The following is a 22082-nucleotide window of genomic DNA, read 5'->3' on the forward strand; positions in this document are numbered from 1 at the left end:
GCGAGGTTTTGGTTTCGGCTCATTTGCATAGCAAAATTTGGGTATGGAACAACAACAGCAACAACTTTGTGTGCGAGATGATGAATGAGGAGTTTAATCGCCAGGGGCGATACTCTTCCCCATTGCTGGTGGTGATGCGGGGAATGAAATAATGAGCCCCTTCACAGTAAGGATCCAAGTCCTATGGTATCCAGAAAGGTGAAGAGAGCTTTGAGGGCAGCGTTGGTGGGCTGGATGTGGCCAGGGACCAAGTAATTTTGTGAGAGAGGGGGGGGGGGGCGAGACTCTAAATCGTTAAGGGATCCGGAGAGTACGTGTTAGCGTGGGCAATGGAGAAGAATGTGCTCTATATCTTCTACAGCACCGCAATGACTGCACTGGGGAGAGTCAACTTGTCTCAAGCGGTAATGCCACTGCGCTGTGAAAGCTACATCGAGGCGCATTCGATGAACTAACGCGACACCTTGACGAGAGGTATGTCGAGGCATGCGGAAAGTGAGCGCTGGATCAACTCTGCTCAGCACGGCTGGGGGGAGAATGTCAGCGGTCCATTGGCGGGTAGCCAGGGGAGTCACGAGGCGTCGAAGTACGGAACGACGATCTCCTCTCAGCAGCGCAATACGCGTCCGTCTCCGAGACGAGGGAGCTGCTTCTACGGCGCTGTCGGCCTGTTCATTCCCTTCGACACCGCAATGGGCTAGAACCCATTGGAGAACCAGCCTGTGCCCTGCTTCGTAGACAAGGTTGTAAGCCATTAACACATCCATCACCAACGGTGCTAATGAGCCTCGGATGCTAGGATTGTCAATTGCTTGCAGCGCAGATGTTGAGTCAGTAAACACGACCCATTCCCGTGGGGTAAAATCAACGATGTGCTGCAGAAAGAAAAGTATGGATATTTCAACGTACGTGCTCGTTTCAAGAGTTTTAAAAAATGGAATAGCTTTCAACGAGAATTGCTTCCCATTCTGCTACCTCATATCGTTGTATGTTTTCTGCAGAAATTGATGTTCATTTCTGTTTTACTCCTTCAGTCAACTCTGCCACTCAGTTACATGAACAACATGGGTGTTGACGTTATTTTCCACTACTCATGAACTTCTTGAGTCAGAGTGTTGGTATTTGTAGATAGCATTTCTCCCAAAATTTGCCACATTTTGTATATTTTGGAACTTGTAAATTGATATTTTTGTTCAAGATACACGTACCTTCATGAGGATTCTGCTGTTTGCACCGATTTTTTGTGTTCCAAAATTAATTTTGGAAATAGGATAGCTTTGTTTCTGACACTTACATCATTTGATAGGGCATTCATTTGGCTACATTTTCCTAAATAGCAACATATTTTGAAATGATACTGTCAACCACAAAAAAATATTTGTCAAACCATCCAAGAGTGGCCATTTTTGAGGGTGGTAAGGAAAGAGTTAACCCGCTCGGCCGTGCTGCTGGTGGTTAGGCAATGGATTGTCTTTTTTACGTGAAGAGGCAAAATAGACATCTGTAGGTTGGCTATGTGGTTTGTGTCATAGAGGTAACGAAGGCACTAGTGAATATGTTGATGCAAAGTAGCAAATTTTCCGTGCTACTTAAAAAGGAAAACTTTACCTGCAGTGAGCAAATCCATAAAGGTAAACGTGCAAGTACTGTAAATATTATATGTGCATGAAAGCAACGGGCACGGGCTCATGGGTGCACCTGCCCCCTTGATGCATCCTTCTCATACCCCTCCCAGCCCCCACCAGAAAAAAGAAAAAAAGTCTGTTGTGATTTTGAGCTACTTTTACATGGCTGCCATACGCGAAGGATGAATCTTTTCAGAAATGACACCTGGCATCGAAGGGACACGATGTATACATCGTCTGGCATCTTTTGTAAGGAAACTTTATTATATTTACTCCTTACCTACATAAAAACATTGTACACTACAGCAAAATATCTCCTCACATCCAAACAACCTCACGTATTGTGCCGTAATGACACTGCATGTGCACTAATATGCACTGCATTTCACTAGCCCTTATTTACATGCTTCTTTTTACAGTGCAATAATTTACAAAACTAACAGACATCTACAAGCTTTTCGGAATACACTGAAAACAGGAAAGAGATAACAGTACATAACCCATATTAGGCAGGAAGCAAAGGCACTATTTTGTCCATTCTGTCAACCAAGTAAAGCATATTGCTCATTGTGTGAGGGCCACAGGAACCAATCTCCAATATATCAGCAGCATATGAGTGCATCCTAGAAACAACGTTTTTCAGCAAAGGGGGCACATGTAGATAAAGTGATTTAGTTTTTGCAGATGTTCGTGCCTCCCCGACGTGGTTCATGTTAACTACAGTCAACACCTGTACAAGTGTCTAAACGACATGTTCATCATCATGTTTGTACTAAGCATGTACATTTTTAAGCCAGAAAGGAATCTGACATATTTGACGAGTTTGTTAAAATAATACAAGAAAGCATCGCACCGGCGCAGCTGTTTAATATGTAATTCAGCACAAATTTTCTTGCATTATACATGTAAAGCTTTGGTTTGCTGCTGTAATCAAGTGCCAATTTTGGCATGAAATGTTACGGCACGCATGGACATATCTCTCTTTTACGTCAATGTTCTAATACATACATACGCCCATGATGGATCACATATGTCATCGTATTCTAGACTACATGCATGGTATGTCAACAGGGTTAGGACTTACTGCATGAAAAGTTTAATCGAGGCGAGGTAAATGCCAGTTTGGCCTGTTGCTCAAGACTGAGATTTCATGTTTCTGTTACATAATTTGCCTTCAATGATATCCAACATAAAAAAAAAAAAAAAATCTGATATGTATTTAGGGCATTTTCCTTTACCTGTCCAGACCTTTAGAAGTCGCATAAATGTCTCAAATAGCAAGCATTATTCTTCGACAGATCGTTGCCTAAAACAGCACCTGCGCACTGCAGCAAAACAAAATGAAAGTGCAATAGAAATGCAATATTTTGTTTGTGTTGTACCTTTCAAACATTCACAATCCCATCCAAAGCTAAGTATAAATGTGTCCTACCTAGCATTATTCCTAACTGTTTTACTAGCTTTCCATTTTAAAACTGCTAGTGAAGCACTTTTTTAGGCTACAAACTGAGAGTGGATGGAATTTTTTATTTATTTAATTATTTATCAGAGGCAGTATAGTTTTTAGTAGCACATTCTTCTGTAGAGGTAGGAAATCCAGCAAACCAGTGGGGGAGGGAAGAGAATCAGGACGAGAGCCGCCAATATTTCAAATAGCTGCTGTTTGAAATATCAGCGGCAGTCGCCTTGTGGCTGTTCCCTTAACGTTATCCTGTAGAGTTATGTGGGGGATGGATTCCAGATTGAGTTTGTACCTCGGTGGGCATAACAGCTGATGCATGCCAAATGTATCTGACCTAGTTTTAGGATACTGATCTTTGCAACTGCAAGTATGATTTCTAGGAGATCTAGGACACAACCACAGGTTGGAGCAGAAGCTTTCCAGTATGGTCTGCACTGTGTTTATATTCCAAACAAATATATGTTTCTTTTTATATCCAATATCTTCGGTAGTGTCTCTTATTCGATTTGATCAGAATCACACATTGTGGCCTGTGCAGTACAGCGGGTGAACAATAGGCAATACTGGAATTTCAGGAGATAACATATTGCCACTGAACTAGCATAGTTATCTAGGGAAATACACATGTAATGAAGTTCCTATTAACCAATTTGTACGTAATCAGTTTTGCAGGCAGAATAATTGTTCTCATTCTAGCGGCATTGACTACAAACCTCGATGACATATAGGTGAGTGTCCACAAAGAATATCTATAGCAGCAGTGTTACTGTTCCAAGCAGACCTGGAAGCATAATTTGTGCAGTGATGATCCATAGGTATGACACAGTCTCACTATACTAGCACCAATGCCAAGTAAGTACATATCATGCTAACTGATGCTATTTATTTTCTGGTGCTACCGGTTACTACCTGACAACCAGCTACCATAGCCAAGTTTTCTACTAGCACAGTTACTAAGTTCAGAACTAGTTCGCTTCAACTATTATTATTAAATAACAAACCAGCATTAAGTGAACAGCACTTAGTCGTTCCTGAGGGGCGTGCATCACGTGTAATACTGTTGCAGTCAACAGAATCTAGTTACTTGATACACAACTAAGCACAACTAAGGACTAAAAAAAATGTCTACATATAACCTGTACATGTTTTGTAACACTTTCCAACATGGCAACATAAAATATGTACCACTGACACATGTCATGACGTAACGAAAAAACTGAGAGCAGGCAAAAATGCTGCATTTTTAAGTGTCTGAACTTGCACTTAAACCAAGATTTTGAAAATGACAAAGCTTTGCAGAGAAGTCTACAGTGTATTCAAGTACAGCAGTCATGATTTGATTAAGTACAGTGAGGAGTACTGCAACATAACATGTAATGCAAGTTACATCAGTATGGCAAGCATGCCTAGTTATGTCAGCATTGCTTCAGTACATTGCACTGCAGCTACCACACTTTTCAACAACAATACCCAGCAACCTTATTCACACAGATTTAGTTTAATATGATACGTAGCTTACAGTCCTAGAAATCTGGATTAGCAATTACATGCTTAATTGAACCCCAATAAAGTAGGCCAATTGAAGACCATTCTAGACCATTATCCTCTTTGTGAGACCAATCCATCTGTTGTCTAGATAAATACACTCAGAAGCACAATAAACTATGTGTGTCATGCAACAAAAATATTTTAAAACTCAATTTTTCCTGCAACACAACAAAATAACATCAGACAAACAACAGAAATAGCGCTCTTAGCACACGATAAGTATGAAGCTACATGCCAAGAATTTGCAAGTCACAAGATATTCTTAACAACATTCACAATTCATAAACCTATCAAACTTTTCTCAAAAAGCCACCTCGATACGAGGCACATACACTAAAGACATCCTACAGTTCCACAGAACTTCTCACTACTATATTCAAAATGAAAACTTATATATGCCGCAAAAGATCATGCACACCACAGAAACGAGTATGCACATATATAGTGTATCATATATGCCAGAAAAGCAGGCTATGCAGACGCCTTGGATGAGAAGTATTTTTTCTCACCTTCAATAGAACTGCAAAGGCAAACTTGTAGGGGTTGTTGTAAGGATTCAAAACCAAGCGATGGGCTTAGTTCCTAAAATGTTACCATTGTTTTCATTTCCTAGTCTGCGGCCCGAAACTGAACTGAATACATATACCGTTCGTTATATTTCAAGTTGGTGCGCTCCAAACATCACAATTTCCGTTCCTGTTTCTGTCACAGAAAACCGTTTCTGTCAGCAGGGATTTCAAGGCAACGACACAATCGGTAATCTTGCGGGAGCTCGTGATGAATCACAGCGAAGCCATGCATTTATCAGAATAACGAAAAGTTGACCATCGAGCCCTTGGTCTGAGCCTCTAAGCTGTACATAACGAAATCTAAAAAAATTGTACACAACAACATCTTTTCTCAACAAAGTCTCATTTGCAACTGTAAATGTAGCGAGTCAGATCTCAGCATTCAACCGCATTTCTCAAAATAACCTGTTTTTGTTTCTCAGCATGTAACTTCACACCACCTTTTAGCCACCTCTGTGATCATGAGAATCTCAATGGGCTTCTTTGCAAAACGTGCAGATTACCGTCTCATAGCCCCCCACTCGTCTGTTCGTCACCGTCGATTCTCTCATCCGAATTATTCGACGCCGAGTCGCCCTCGTCGTGCTCGGCTGTGTCGTACAACTGGCGCACCATGCTTGCGATCCCGTCTGCCGTCTCGCCAGCGCCAAAGCTCAGGGAACGAGTTGCGCCGAGCGAAGGAGCCCTAGAGCTGGTTTCGGACTCGGGAGCACTAGCATCATCTCTGTGTTCCAACCGCTCGACACGATGTCGCAAACAGTTGTTGCTGTGCAGCAAAGCATCACGCTCATCTTCGAGGTCACGGATACGGGCTTCGAGATGTTTCACAGTTCCCTGGTATGATGTAACTGAGGCTTCTAATTTTGTGACGTTGTTGTTTGCAACCTACGTGAAGTCAGATGTGAGGCTTTGGAGTTAATAGTGCCACAAATGCTATGGTGCTATCAAAATTGCCATGCAACAGGCTTCCAGCAAGAAACGAAAACGAACACAAGGTGGAGGACAAAAGAGGATTATTTTTAACGAAGTGCAAGGCGTACAAAGTGTTTCGGGTTTTATGCATTTTGAAAATCTGAGGTAAAAATTGGGTTTTATTTCAGCCATAAAACAGGGTAAAGTCGAATGATATCAGGTGGAAAAGTAGATTTTTTAGTGGAATATAAGAAAGAGCGCTTCTCATATTTTAGATTAACACAAGATGCATAACAGCTGTGTTGAGTGTCCAATGCCTAAGCATTCTCCAGTGCCCGTATTGGTGGCTGAATTGGCACTTTATAAAGTTTTTTTTTTTCTTTTTTCTTTTTCTTTCCAGGTTTTACCCTAAGTGATGGCGATACAAATCGGGGGTACACCGTCTAGTCAAAGGCCAGTCAGTAAGAAGCCCAACGACAGAATACAAACAGTTATTTCAATTCTAGAAAAGTAATAATAAGCGCAGGTCCAATGCAAAACCTAAAACATGAACTGCGTTTCTTCTCTACTGGATACTGAAGCCCCACTGAAGCTAAAATTGGAAGGAAATACCATTTGGAAAGAAGGCCTACCTGGAGTTGCTCTAGGAGCTCCATGTTCTGACGCCGAAGTGAACGATTTGTCTCGAGCTCCTCAGAAGAAACAGTTTCTTTTCTTGGTGTGTAAAGCATTTCTTCTTGAATCAGGTGGTACTCTACCTCATATGCCAGAAGCTCTCTGCTAATATCTAAAGAGAACACCTGCAAAAGTTTTATACGAATGTCACAATCAAATTTCTTTTTCTGGCGTGGGCAGCTCAGAATTATGTGCACATCATAGATATCACGTAAGAAAGAAGTTTCTCAAATCTGTGAGTAATGTGTCCTATAGAATGTGGTACAAAACTTGGTACAAAATATTGACCGGTCCCAACTGCAGAGTTGTAAGCTGCTATGAATAGTTTCCAAAAGTGTCATTCTCACAAATGTTAGGACCACCCCTTCCATGGTTACAAATTATACCAGCTTCTGCTGTGCAAAGGAGGCAACAGGTTGTGGGCAATAGAGCATAGTGTGTGAGTGTCTACATCGAAGGCTCATTCTGGCCACCGTGGGGGTTAATGCTTTTTGGGTAAAACCTGATTCAACCGAATATTTATACTACAAATTGATTTTGGCGTGAGCTGTACTGTATGGTACTCCCCGCAACTCGATCCTTTCTCGAAGAGTCCCACGATTGGTGTAAATACCTATGTTTATGTGGAATGCGCTAAACCTTTTTTCTTCAACCTCATAATACTCTAATGCGTAAGCACCCGACTTTGCCAGGAATTATACAGGGTGTTTTACCGATTGCGGTGTCGGGCGGATGTTCTGTAGCTGCACGACTACAGTGCTGACAGCATGCAGCATACATTGAATCCAACACAAGAGTGAAATGAATATAAAAAGACCCACACAGTGAAGTATATGTCGGATGATAGCAAATGGTCTACACTGTATATTCTACTTCTAGCACACTGAAGCCTGAACGGCCATCACACCTGGGCAAAGAGCCTTTCCATTTGGATGGCATTTGGCGACGGAAGTTTGTTCTTGAAACAATCCATAATTGCTTCAAAACTGGAGCAGGACATCAGAGTGTCGGCAAATGTGCCAAGCACAGCCATTCCCACCTTGAAGACTGCCTCCATGCCTTGCAAAAAGATGAGATCTACAGAAGACAATAATGCAATTTACGTTACTCATAAGGAAATGCTGCCAAGGGAACGTCTCGCACATACAGCAGACGCTTGTGATTTCAAAAGCTCTGGGAAACCACAGATTTTTGTTCGAGCTGTAGGTAATTCGACATATCAGCAGTTGATCTATGTATGTCTGAGACTATATGTATGAGTATGACCTATGTTTGCCTATGTATGAGACTAAAACATGACCTGCCATATGAACAGCTATACACGCACAAATTATTTTTGTACATTATTAAGCTTTCATCCATACAGACCTAACTATGGAGCAGAAGAAGTAACATTGAAGACCCAGACATGCGAACTGGCCCCCTGCCAGGCAGTAAAGTAGCCAGAAAAAATATTTTAGGAGGGGTTCTACAGGAAGCTAACATGAAGGAGGATGACTGCACCCTTGTTTTTCCTCTTCCAAATACACTACCAAAGGTACAATTTGGAAGTGGGGGGGGAGGGGAGTTGGACGCCTGAACCCCCCTTGCTACGCCACTGCTGCCGGGCACTTTTCCTCAAGAAATGAGAAAAATATGACTATATACGAATACAATTTTTCTTCGTTTCGAATTCTTTTTCATCGTAATGTCGTCGCCTGTCTGCGAATGCCCCCTTATTGCTGAGTCAAGACGCTTTGTCACATGCTTTCTACAACCTTTTCTTCTATTTTTCATTTCAACATACATTTCAACATATTCAGCATTTTCTTCAATTCTAAAATTCTTTCTCTCATGCACAGAGACTGTCGTAGCATATTGTGGGTTGACTACTGCGCACAGCAATCCGCATTGAGTTCCATCATTCTTATTTTATCTCATGATCAGTGCCTAACAATGCTTGATAAAGCTCAACACAACATTCCGAGAGTCAAAGTGCGCCAACCTGTCACAGGGCACATGCATATCAAAGTGTCGAAGTCAATGCACAGTGTTGTCAACATCGTGCACATTGTTGTGGTCATGAGTGTGGTTAGGGGTGCCACTTTGCTCCACATTTATGAAAAATTTTCATGCTTGAATGCAAAATACATGATTTAAGCAACAAAAAAAACTGATAGAATTAAGCAGCTTCTAAATGAATTAAAAACAGAGGGCAAATAAAAAACTGTTTGAATTAACCAGATGTATGAAATGCTTGAGTTTGCAAGCCCACGTATCAATGCTGCAGCGCATAAAGCTCATAGCACCAACAGTATTGCACATAGTGGCAAACATTTTAAGCTTGTGTAGTACTTACCAAAAAGTCTAGAAACAAATCCAAGCGGAAACTGGGAAGCAAAAAGGGTCAAGAACCAGGGAGCTGCAAATAAAGCTGGGCTGATGTCGTGCTTTTCGAAGTGCTTGTACAGGTCAGGATAATGGTCATGGACCAAACGGTATAACTGGTAGAGCTGCACCTAAATGCACACCATCGAGAGACACACAGTTAGTGCTCTAGCATGATTTCACATGTGTTAGTATGCTTCCTGCATGGGCTAAACAGATTATGACATAGGCAAGGAAGTTTTAAGAGGCACAAATTTTTGCTTCATAATTGGGCTATCGACAATACTATCGGGAAAGCAGCTTAGAAAATTTCAACAATTAAAATTATAAAACTGTGCGTGAATTAGATTCGTGCTGAACTAGGTTGATACAGGTATGTTGGAGGAGGCTGAAAGCAGCTCTCAACTTGGGGATAAAGATACCCTAGATCCATCCCCATGTTTTTAACGCCACACATCACGGATGATTAAGCAAATCACCACAAAGCCGGGTCATACCTGCAGTGCAATCATGTCAGGTTTGTACTGCTTCCTAAACCCAAGATAGAATAAAAAGTGCTTCATCATTTCAAAGGCTTCTTCTTCAGACATCTGTAACATTCAGAAAACAGATCACCATCCCGTCTTCAGTGTTTACAACACGTAAGTGTGCAAAGTAGGTGTGATTTATTGACTGAGGGCAATCCTAAAGACTGCCACGTTCCTGGAGCATTGTTAAGGCCCCTGGTTTTCTGCTGCGGCAAATTCAAAATTCTGCGGCACTGACTCGTAAATTCAGCGATTTTCTGCGCTGTAATGGGGAACGCTTTATTTTCTTGGATAATGTGGGAACAAAAATATTTTATAAAATTACAGATTGAAGGCACTGTTGTGGCTGAGCATTACATACACAATATCTTGTGTTCTCCTCTGACAATGACAAAGGTCTGTCATCTGCAACCTTTTTATACCTGCTGAAAGATCTTTATTTCTTTACAGAGTTTATAGGAAGGAGCTTACAATACATGACCTGTGAAAGTTACAGGACACCCTTTTTGTTTCTCAGCTGTAGGCATTATTTAAGAGCCTTTAAAGGCAAACTCCCAGACATTAAATCAAAATCCCCCACTGCCACCGCTAAACTGCACACGGGAGGGACGCCGCCGCTTCCTCAGGCGAAGTATGCACAATAAACTTGGGCTTAAGCTAAACTACAATCTGTCTGCGCCGGTCCTGCAGCATGGGCAGTTTCGTAAAGCAAGCTTCACCTCATGCAGGGAAGCTTCAGGTGAAGCCCATTTTCGGGTGGTGTCGTTCGTATTCGACAAATAGTCGAATATTCGGAAATCTGAATAATGGGTATTCGATTCGCGAATGAAATACTTTGAGTGATTGATATTTGATTTGAATTCCAGAACTCGAATATCCGCACACCCCTAAAATAAGGTATTCTGTGAAATTCCGTGCCAAACGAAGGATTCCGTGATGAATTCCGGATTCCGCGATATTTCGAGGAACTGCGGAAAACCCGAGGTCCTAAGCATTGCACATGGTGCTTCTTTTTTGTATGAGCGTGAGTGCATATAAAAGGAAGACTGACAATGTGCACTTGTGCACTAGGTACTCACGTGTAGCAACAGGACCCCAGACACAAAGCTTAGCCCTTGACAGTAGCCTACTTCTTTATCAAGAAGTGAGTAGGCTTTTAGAAGATTGTACAGAGACATTTGCCCCGCTCCGAGACAGTCCTTGTAGAAAGGGTGGTTTGGAAATGTACGGCCTGCATAAAGATCACTTCAAGTGAGCACTTCAAGAGGACTACCAGAGTGATTAAAAGAGAGACTTAAGGCATACCAAGATCTATGAGGATTGCATGCTGATGGATTGTGAGCTCGTTCAAAAGATGCCGAAATTGGACTGACGTGTCGAAGCTGGCGACTGATGCAGGTTGTGACCGTAGTTTGTACTGATTTGCTAGCAAGTGCCAGATTTCACCCCGCCTGTGCCTGGGTACACCTACGTGTACAAAAATGATAGTTTACTGAGTAAAGTTTCATTACAAAGCACACAAAGCACTTTACTATTCTTGATCTGAGGGAGTGCTGTCGGCGATACATTTCACAGAGATGATCGGAGAAAAAGGACGCTGACCACGCAACATTGTATGCGCAAGGGCATCTGTCTATTACTAACTTTTGTTTTTGTTCGCAAATGAGTCACACCAATTTTGCTCCAGTAATGTAAAGTTGTAGTTCGATAGAACGCGTCTCTAACAGTGTCAAAAGAGCTTAAGTTATTTCTTATTTGTTAAAATTGCCCTTTGACAAGGCTAGACTGGCAAAATTTGCAAAGATGACATTTTAGCGGAAAGCTAAAATATTTGAGACCACCTGGTGCTGAAAATGAATGCAAAAGATCTTACAAAGATCATTGGAAAGGTTCTGAAAGTGCAACATCTGCAAGTTATAAAACTATTATACATTATGTTATGTTATAAAATGTTGCATGTCTATGGATACAAGCACGGCAGACAATACAGTGCAATCCCGTTAATTCAAAATCTCTTAATTCGAACTTCCGGATAATTCGGTACATTCCAGATAATACGATACGGATAATACGGTCCTGGCAAAGCCATGTGTATTTCAATGGGGGAAAACTCCTAGTAGTTCGAACATACGAACGTGCGCAACGGTTTATTCGGACAAGATAGCCTGGCTGTGCCCGACCTCCGACTACACATTAACTCGAAAGCGCTGGCCACGTGCCCTGCTAACGTGCTCCTCGCATGTCAGCAACACAAGTTTACTTATAAGTCCATTTCTCGTAAAAGCAATACTTCTGACAGAGGAAAGAGGAGCAAGGAACGAATCACCGTAAATGCGTGCGCAAACGCGATCGGCACAGAATTACCGGTCGTCGGCAAAGCAAGCAAGCAAGCCTTACTGTTTTGATGGGGGTCAAGGCCCTTCCCTGTTGGTTACACACCCAAAAAAAGGCAGCACTTCGATATTTTCTCATGTTGTATGTATGTTCTCATGTATTCGTCATGTTGTGCGGCAGGTTCAAAGCGTGTTCTGCCAGCGTTGTTTGTTTAGTTCGAGTGACAGTATCGTTCCTCGCGCCAGTGAACCATCATCCGAACATGGGCGCAAATTGAACAAAAGCACCGTAGTAACTTCAGTAGCACTGACAGCGTCGCGAAAACTGCGTGGTAAGTGAAAAACAATCGCCACGGTCACTGAGAGGCACAGGGCCAGATATATGCATGCGAAAATGCGGGTACGCAAATTACGCAATATTTTTATTTCCTTGACATTTTTTCGTGCCAAACCAGAGGTGCACAAATTATGCGATGGCGCAAAATATGCAAGTAAGTACAGCATGTGACAAATTCATCAGTGAAACATTCTGAAAATATGCGACTGAAAAACATCTGAACTGAAAAACTGAAACTGATCTGAAAAACATTCCACAAAATATGAGAGTAGATACGGCCTTTGACAAATTCATCAGTAAAACATCTTACCAGCTCTGACCAGGTCCTGTAGCACATCTGGGTTAATGCGTGTGTCTGCAGGTTCTTTAAGAAGTTCGTCCCAGAGCTGGGCTGTGTCCTTAAGGCAAGGCGTCACGTCCTCATAGTCAAGACGTATTCGCTTGTTTGTTGCCTCATCTTGATGCTCTATTTGGCACAGTTTACACAAGTTTGAGTGTCATCGCATTCACGTTTCACACTCTGCATTACAACAATAAGTGCTCTGTTGTGTATTGAAATACTGTTGACAACGCATTGGTTTTCAACACTGTAAACATGTATTTTTATCCACGCTGTGTTAATTTTTGCAAATCGCGCATTCAGACATTTGCAAAGTTATTCGTGAGTATTTAATTTCGCAATTCCAGGGTAGTTTTCTTTCACGGGATAAACACCAAGCTGTGTTCGAAAATACAATTTTTCGCAATTTTTTAGCCGTCGCAAAATTCGGGAAAATTAATACCCGTATTTTCTCGAATCTAAGGACCTTGTGATTCTAAGGACCCCCCCTGTTTGGCCCCTGCAATTTTAGAAAAAAAGTTTGCACGCGAATCTAAGGACCCTTGCGCAGAGCCCCGCGTGGCAAGAGCATTCGCGTTGGGCCCTCTGCCATAACTTCACGCCAATGCCTCCCGTGACACCCGTGACCCCCGTGACATTGAGTCATCCTTCGCCCTCGCTTCATTTCTCCTCGCCGACCGTGCGGAGTCCGCCAGCCACGTGCGACCCTGCACTTCACAGAGGTTTTGGTTGCGCGGCTTCGCTGGACGCTCGCTTGTCTTGCCATAGCGATGACTTCAAGACGTGAATCGTACTCCGCACAGTTTAAGCGGAAAGTTATGTTGTGCGCCGAATCGAACAGTAACTACTACGCTGCAGAAGAATACGGTGTTGGCAGGACATGTGTGATACGGTGGCGGCGGCAGTGGGACAAGATTTTCGGCTGTGCCTCCATGAGGAAGAAGTTCACGGGCCCCCAACGCGGACAGCGCCCGGAGCTCGAAGCTGAAGTTGCTGAGTACATCAGAGAAGAAAGAAGAAACGGATTTTCGGTGACTTGCGACGGCATCCGTGAGAAAGCTAATGCAGTAGTGAAGAGATTGGACATTCCTCGCAGCGTGTTTCGAGCCAGCCGTGCCTGGGTGCAACGCTCTATGAAACACCAGGGATTTTCGATTCGTCGTCGCACGACAATCTGCCAGAAGTTGCCCCAAGATTTCGAGCAGAAAGTTATCAGTTTCCAACGTTATGTGGCTGACCTCCGAAGAACAAAGGGATTCCTGATGGGAGATAGGAAATGCAGATGAAACTGCTGTATACTTAGACATGCTGCGGTCAACAACGGTTAATGAAGTTGGCACAAAGGAAGTGACCATCCGTACCACGGGGCACGAAAAACTTCGTGTTACCGTAATGCTGTGCATTACGGCTGATGGCAGAAAGCTGCCACCGTACTTGATTCTGAAGCGGAAGACCCTACCGAAACAGGAGCCATTCCCAAAGGACGTTGTTGTGTGCTGCGAAGCGCAGGGTTGGATGACATCCGAACTTATGGTGGACTGGTTGAAGACCGTGTAGCTGAAGCGTCCGGGAGCACTTTTTCATCTCCTGTCAAGGTTGGTGCTCGATTCTTTCTGAGGCCACATTACGGAGGAAGTGAAGGAGCAGTCTAGGAAACATGACAGCGACATCGTTGTTATACCTGGCGGGCTGACATCCATTCTGCAACCCCTCGATGTCTCCATAAACAAGCCGTTTAAGGCGAATCTCCACGCGGAATACGAAGCGTGGATTCGGGATAGTGCCCGCGAGCGGACGCCAGCTGGCAAGATACGGAAGGCGTCTCCGGCAACCATCGCGCAGTGGATTTCCGATGCGTGGAAAGCCATTCGCCCAGAGATTGTCGAAAAGTCCTTCAAAAGGTGCTCGATAAGCAACGCCTTGGACGGCACAGAAGATGACATTTTGTGGGAGGATAACCTCGCCGGGAACTCCGACTCTGGTTCCGTTGTTTCAACTGACGGCGGTGACGACACGCCTTAGCGCAATAAAGGCCAGTATTTTCGCTTTTTTAAAGGCATTTGTACGTCTCGAAGTCATTGTACTCGAATGTAAGGACCCTCCCCTACTTTGGGCTGCCACATGTTGAAAAAAAGGGGGTCCTTAGAATCGCGTAAATACGGTACATCGAAAATAAAAATATGTTTACAGTGTATGGAACATACCTTGGAGTTTACGGTTTTCTTTCTCCATCCGAATCAACAGTATCTGCTGTCTAATGGCAGTCTTCCAGAGGTTCCGTAATTCTTCACGTGTCCGGGTTATACGTGATTTACTTTGCTTTTCAGGTGTGGCTGCAGGACTTTCTGAAGTTAAATGAGAAATTTGTTATTATTTGTCACAGTATCACAGCTTATAGATCTCTAGTCCAGTCGGACTTACCTGGAACCCAGACAGTCGATGTGTCGTCATTACTTGTGTCAGGTCCCTTTGTTGGTGTCTGCACTCTGTGGAAGATAGTCTGTCTCCAAGACATGTTTTGGCTGGGAGCTTCACAACTGTCTTCATCACTTGAAGAATGATGCCTCGAAGAGCCTACTTTCATAAATCTGAAACAATGTTCATGTGCTGTATTTTCTTTGCTAGGCATCTGACCATAATATACGGTAGCAGCTGCTGTCACTCAGCTCAAAAGGAGTTAATACTAAACATCCAACCTTACTGTAGGTCCAAGCACCTTTAAAGGAGGACAGTAAGCACTTCAGTCACTCTGCGATCGCGTTCAGTCACTCGCGCTTCAAGAAATGAGGCTCTAATACTCAAACAAGCTGTACTGGTGTGGTACAAATGGTGATGTAATTGCACTTGCTGCCAAACAAGCTAGTGTATTCCTACAACAGTTTCAGTGAGGGCAATTTGCCAGGTAAAAATCTGGTTTCACCCTAAAGAGGTAAGCTTCAGTTCAGGGTACAAATTCAGAGATAAAAAAAGGGTTAAACCCTAAAGCTTCCGGCTCTATCTATAGCATATATTGTGCTATGCTAATGTAGTGCACATGTAGTGCTAGCTATAGTGCTAGTGTAGATGTATCCGTGCTCACGTGTCCAGCTATATTCGGTTTGGAAAAAACAGGTATTTGATTCAAAATTCTGATACATTCAAAACTCCCATCAAAGACACAATTAGTCACTTCGGTAATCAAAATATTCAAATAATCACGCAGCTCTACAGATTACGTTTGAAAATAAGAATGACATTGAGTTGGACCGTAATTTCTTGAATTCCCAAGCAACTCAATCTACTTTCCATGAAGGTCAAATAAATGGAAGTCCAATGTAAGATAATGCGAGATGGCACAGTATCAACTACATCAAGAAACTTACATCTTCATTATTGGACTCTGTTTGCTACTATCGTTATTTGTCGTAGCATCGTCCTTCGCAGCCCTTGATGCAGAATCTCGGGCTCGTGCATCCCGGGTGCTGCTGATTGTTGAACTTCGGGGCCTCTGCATTAGTGGAGAAGGGCTCTGCTCCTTGCATGGAGAATAAGATCCAAATGCTGCCGATGGATCGCAGCTGCCTTCGCGGGAAGACACTAGGGATCCGCTAGTTGGCGACGAGTCGTTCATCGTCAGCTGGCAGGGATTCGACAAAGAAAGGATCGTTAGACAGCCAAAGACAATTTTCAGTTTTTAACAAATACCCTATTCACTCGCATAATTTGCGCACTTCCAGAATGGCACGAAGGATGCCAATAAAAAGAAAAACGGCGCAATTTGTGCGCCCACAGTTCCGTGTGCAGCTATCTGACCCGGTGCCTCTCAGAGACTGGTTTCTGCTTGAAAGAGCGCACTTGATAAGAAGCCAACGTGTGCCGCGGTGACCGGTTCGCAACGAAACGGTTCGGATATAAAACAAGTCAGCAGAAGAGTTCAAGTGCCTCTCAATCTCCGAATGAGTGCGCGAATCTGCGAATGCAGTGTGCCGGATCAGTACCATCGTCTATGTAGAATGCTGTTTATCTTATCTAGCTTCCTTTAAGTGTACGAGGGTGGTTCCATAAGTTTCCGGCCCGACCAACTTTTTATAGTCCTACAGACGAGACAAGTGTATCACTTTTCGACACAGTCACCCTTAACTTTGATGCACTTTTGACACCTTTCAACCAGCATTCTTATACCCTCGAAAAAGTAGTCCGAAGTTTGTCCGCAAAATGCTGGAAAACTGCCTCTTGCACCTCACTATCGTTTTGAAATCTCCATCCTCTGAGATCCCTCTTTAAGTTTGAGAACAGGAAGTAGTCACTCGGTGTCAAGTCTGGACTGTAGGTGGGTGGTGGATTTCTTCGAAGCCGCACTCCTTCAGTGCAGCCTTGGCAACAGAAGCCGTGTGGACAGGGGCATTGTCCTGGAGCAACTGGACACCTCGACTCAACCTGCCGCTCCTCTTTTCCTTGATGGCGTCTCACAGTCGGTGCAGGAGTGAAGCATAATAAGTGGCATTCACTGTGATGTTCCTCTCTTTGAAGTCGATGAGGAGGATCCCTTGACAATCCTAAAATATTGTTGCCATGATATTCTTTGCGGATTGTGTGACCTTGGCTTTTCTTGGGGGTGCTTCTCCTGGTTTGCGCCATTCCATCGACTCCTTTCTCGAAAGGGGATCATACTAGAGCACCATAGTCTCATCCCCTGTGACAATCGACTTAAATATTTCTTCTTCGTTCTCTTGACAGAGCTCCAAAAACTCTTTGGCACAGACGACGCGCTGTTGCTTTTAACTGACGAGAGAAGTCGTGGCACCCATCTCACACTGACCTTTTTCATGTGAAGGCCCTCGCCGATGATGAGAAAAATGGTTGTTTTGGAAAGCCCCAGCCTTTCTGAGATTTCCTTCACATTCAGACGCCTGTCGCTCAGCACTTCCTCCTCGACAAGAGACGAATTTTCTTGTCGAACCACTTCCACTGGATGATCATCGCGTGGATCATCTTCAATGGACTCTCACCCCAGTCGAAGCTGCTTAGCCCAGTCTTTTACCGTTGTGTACGGCGGAGAGGCTTCCCTGTACAAGTTGTCCAGTCACGCTTTAATTTCGTTAGTCGAAAGTCCCTCTTTTGTCAAGAATTTTATCACTGCGCGGTACTCGATTTTTTTCCATTTTAACTGAAGAGTGCACCCTGGCTATTTGAAATGCCGCTCTCCAACCGACAAAAGCATGGAGGGGGTTGAGGGTGGTGCTCCGGCCCTCCAACAGATGGCGCCACACGTCCTTAATCGCATTTTCAAATTCGCGCACATTTTCTACCTCAGGCCGGAAACTTATGGAACCACCCTCGTATCTTGCTGGTACTGTGCGTGTGAAAAAAAAACTATTTTGGGAAGACAGTAGCGGGACAGCACCGCTTCATCAGCGTGGATGCTATTTGCAAGTGTTTGTCCAATTCTCCATTCTCTAGCTAAATGCAGTACCTGGGCACTGAAAACGACAAAGCGGATAACAGCAGTGAGCTATTAGCCACGCATTTTCTGATATAAGCAGTTGTATGGGAGATATAAAACGGAAGCGTTGAACCGGTTTGTGAACAGTTTCAATTTTTGGCACGGCCAAACCGGAACTGAACTGGAACGAAATCCAAGCAACGCAAACCCAAACCGAACCCATATATTTTACGGTTCGACACCCTGGAAAACGTCAATGCTGGGTGACCATGGTCCCAATCTTGAAATTGCACATAGCAAGCATTATCTTTATTTTTAAAGTTGCCGCGCTCCAAACGTCACATGGCAGCACGGGAAAAACGTTTGGATAGGCAGAGATTTCAAAACAGTGTTGCCATTTGTGAATCACAGCGAAACGATGCATTTCACTTATGTTACAGGATAACGACAAACTGATGATCAGGGCCCATGACTGGTGTACTAAAATTTCGGAGTATCTCGCCGCTTGAAAATAGTTATATGACTGTTCCCGCGTAATATGTGCACCCCGAACTTTTCAGACTTTTTTTGAATGAAATAGTGCACAAATTGTAAGGGTAAATACAGTATTATTCTTAAAATTTGTTTAAAATGGTATATAAATAACCCTGAGAGTGGATCAGCCTGATGGGAGACAAAAAATTTGCAAACTAGAATGGTGCACGGGAGGACTACTAGCAGTTGCACAAAGCACGGTCTAGTGCTCTGTTAGAAACGATGAAAAGTAGATGTTGACAAAAAGTCCTCTGTCCTTAGAAGCGTAGTAGTGGCTATGGCTTGCATTTTGTAAGTAAGTCAGTTGCTTACTCATCCTGCACACTGCATTGTCCAAATGGATGGTTCTCTCATAGGCAGGAAATATTTGGCATCTTACCAATCCAATAAAGCAGCAAAATGTCTATCCCAATGTTTATTTTTCTTATTGTTACAGGCATGCAAGGAAGAATGTTATTTGCTGTGTGTGACTGAACCAAGAAAACTACAGGCTATCAGATACAAAATGTGCTGTTTCCTTTTAACATGCAGTTTCCTACACACAGCAAAACCCAAACCCAAACCAATGTCAATAATGATGTAATCATATTATGTCAATGTAATAATGTAACATCATCATTAACATGTAACATCAATGTTATAACGATAATGATTGGTTTGCTGTATCTTTCGTGTATGTGATGCCACGGGCTGATGTTTTGATGACTGCAATACACTGGGTGGCTTTTGAACGACTGATCAAATATTGAATGTCTGAAACCTGAATATTGAAACTTGCTGCAGAAAAAAGCTCGAGTAATATTACCGAATTACTTGCAACCACTGCCCACTGCAAGATGTGCCTTCACAGCATTGCTCACATCTACACTAATAGACACCTTAACAGCGCTCCACGCAATGTCATCTCATGACAGATGCTATCTCATGACATCTCATGGCATGATATATGCCATTACAATTCTTTCATCGGCTTTTATCCAAGAGGCCTGGTCTGGGCATGAACTCTGATACTCGGATTCTTTTGAGAATTTGATAAAATTACTTGTAGTATGTGGCAAAAACGTTCCCTACACATACAGGGTTAGTCTCACAAACGTTACACATTTTGATCGCACCATAAAAATAGAAGACGGGGTTTATCCAACACCAAACTTTGCAGACTGGTAGCCATTTGTCTGAAGTTTTGTTGGAATTTTTTGTGAGCAATATGGTCCTGTACAAGAAAAATTAAAAATCAAGCAAAATTTCACTATGCATTTTCTATGGCCTATCTCACTCAAAAGCCGCCATTTTCTGCTGTGTGGGCTTCATTTTCATTTCACCACACGCAGGTGGCATCAGCATACATAACAAGACCGGAACAAGACAATTGGTGCATAACGTCAAAATCGGAATGTCACATCGTTGTAGGCAGCGCCACCTGTGTGAAGTGATGTGAATGTGAAGCAGACACAAGAAAAACTGACCGTGTTTATGGGGGATAGGCCATTGAAAACGCATGGGGCGAGATTTTGCTTTATTTTTAATTTTCTTTCTACGTGACCATAGCGCTTACAAAAAATTAGAATGAAACTTCAGATAAATGGCTATCAGTCTGCAGGGTTTCGGATGGGTCGCATCTAGTCTTTTATTTTTACAGTGCGACCGAAATGTGTAACGTTTGCTAGAATAACCCTGTAGATGTCGTTGATGGCATATTTTTCCATAGGGATCTTTTTCCATTTACATGTTTCAATATGGTTACCAAAACATCCTGTATATTTCTTTCAGCTGGTAAGTTCAAGATATGGATGTAAATATCGTCCTAGGGCACTTTTTATATTTGCTGTGACAATTTTTGCATTGACACACCATACTCCCGTCACATGACAGGGGAGAGAATATAACCCAGCATCACATGGACCCATGTTTGGAGAATTATTAAAACCACGGAAGGAGAGACTAACAAGAAACGTGTATGTACAGAAAATCTAGAATGGCAAAAGCCAGCAAACGCTGTTCCAAGATTGCACGATTGGTATCGCAGCTTGATCTCAGATTGTACGTGTGCTGCGAAATGATCACTGTAGAGATCAAAGTGTATCAAACTTGACACCTTAATGCAGTGGTTAGGTGCCTCCATGATACTGCAATACAGTGCAATCCCGTTAATTCGAACTCAAGAAGGACTGAAGTTTCGTTTAAATAGTGTGGAGCTCGAGCTAAAAGGAGTCTCTCTGAGCGAGGGCTTGATGCGCTCACGGCACGTACTAGTAGCTACACTGAAGACGTGTCGTGGCTCACTAGGCCTCGCGACACAGTCGCGACCACGCGATGTCGGAAATGCGTAAGAGGCTCGTTCATGTTCCAAAATATTTAATTACAAGTGAGCACCCAAACATATCATAGCAGAAAATAATTTCCGATACACGCTCACATTCGTTTCTTCTGCCACGACTCTCTCAACGTCATTTGCAATGTTGAACCTAACCTAAGCATGATCCTCGTGAACGTAAATCCCACTGGCCCAATTCGGCAAAATATTGGCCCATCGTCCACTCTTCTCTGTTGCTATGTAGTCAACAGGAAGAGCCTTGATCGCCTTAAAGCAGCGAGCTGCTTACGTGTTTTGCCGAGTAACTGGCATCGTTCCGTGCCTGTCGTTATGGTGCTTTGTTCCTCTCTCCTCTTTCCTCCAGCACAAATGTCTCCTTTATAAGTTAAGCTTAACACCAGTGATTTCCCCAGAAATTCACTGCTGGGGGGTTGCCGAGCTTTCAAGGGGGGGAGAGGACTTGGTGAAGGTTCCACTTAGGGAATTTTTCTTAGACACGGAAAGAATCGTGTCACAATGGTGATATATTTGCACAGCTTTCCCGTTTTTTTGTACATGTTATTACGTTACGTATATATACATACATATACAGATTCATTATGAGCGGCATTTCAACATTAAGATGCATAATCACACGACCGACAAAGAAAAAAGACTAGCACCTTGTCTCACGAAGCTCAATGAATACCTAGCAACCAACGGAGAAAACGTTAGACGAAAAAAGCAGAATACCCTGCTAGACTGAGTTGGGCGCAAATGGTTCTGGATGATCCACATTGAGTTTGCGTGCCCGAACGCATTTTTGCTCGTATATGCGCGCAATATATGCATTGAACAGTCACTTTCAAATGATTTTGGACAAATGCATGGTACGATCATCTGCATGACTGTGGTCCTACAGCCCAAGTTTGACAGTACAGGATGTAATTCGCTGCGCCGGACTCACTGCTAGAACGTGTTGGTGGCCGAGCTGGGTGGGGTCACCTGAGAAATTTCAGGGGGGGGGTGTTGCAAAAATGCAGGGAGGGTGTACACCCCCCCCCCCCCCCCCCTAGAAGGGGTGTAGGGAAATCCCTGCTTAACACTATCTGTGAACGTGTCCCTGACATGCCAGCAG

General features: G+C 43.3%; 1 protein-coding gene across 3 annotated transcripts in view; it reads right to left on the bottom strand.

The window, feature by feature from the left end:
- Window positions 1-1863: 1863 nt before the first annotated feature.
- The window catches only part of LOC135394540 (TBC1 domain family member 4-like), a 92528-nt gene continuing 72309 nt past the window's right edge, over window positions 1864-22082 (bottom strand). For all 3 annotated transcript variants that reach the window (XM_064625326.1, XM_064625325.1, XM_064625324.1), the window contains 11 exons: window positions 16058-16311; window positions 15117-15283; window positions 14900-15040; window positions 12666-12821; window positions 10991-11152; window positions 10765-10916; window positions 9656-9748; window positions 9130-9289; window positions 7699-7868; window positions 6749-6916; window positions 1864-6089 (listed from right to left, as the gene is read on the bottom strand). In XM_064625326.1, the coding sequence (XP_064481396.1) occupies window positions 5712-6089; window positions 6749-6916; window positions 7699-7868; window positions 9130-9289; window positions 9656-9748; window positions 10765-10916; window positions 10991-11152; window positions 12666-12821; window positions 14900-15040; window positions 15117-15283; window positions 16058-16311 (2001 nt within the window). In that variant the 3' untranslated portion in view covers window positions 1864-5711. The remainder of the gene's footprint in view (window positions 6090-6748; window positions 6917-7698; window positions 7869-9129; window positions 9290-9655; window positions 9749-10764; window positions 10917-10990; window positions 11153-12665; window positions 12822-14899; window positions 15041-15116; window positions 15284-16057; window positions 16312-22082) is intronic.

This window comes from Ornithodoros turicata, chromosome 5 (genome assembly GCF_037126465.1).
Source record: "Ornithodoros turicata isolate Travis chromosome 5, ASM3712646v1, whole genome shotgun sequence".
Lineage (NCBI taxonomy): Eukaryota > Metazoa > Arthropoda > Arachnida > Ixodida > Argasidae > Ornithodoros > Ornithodoros turicata.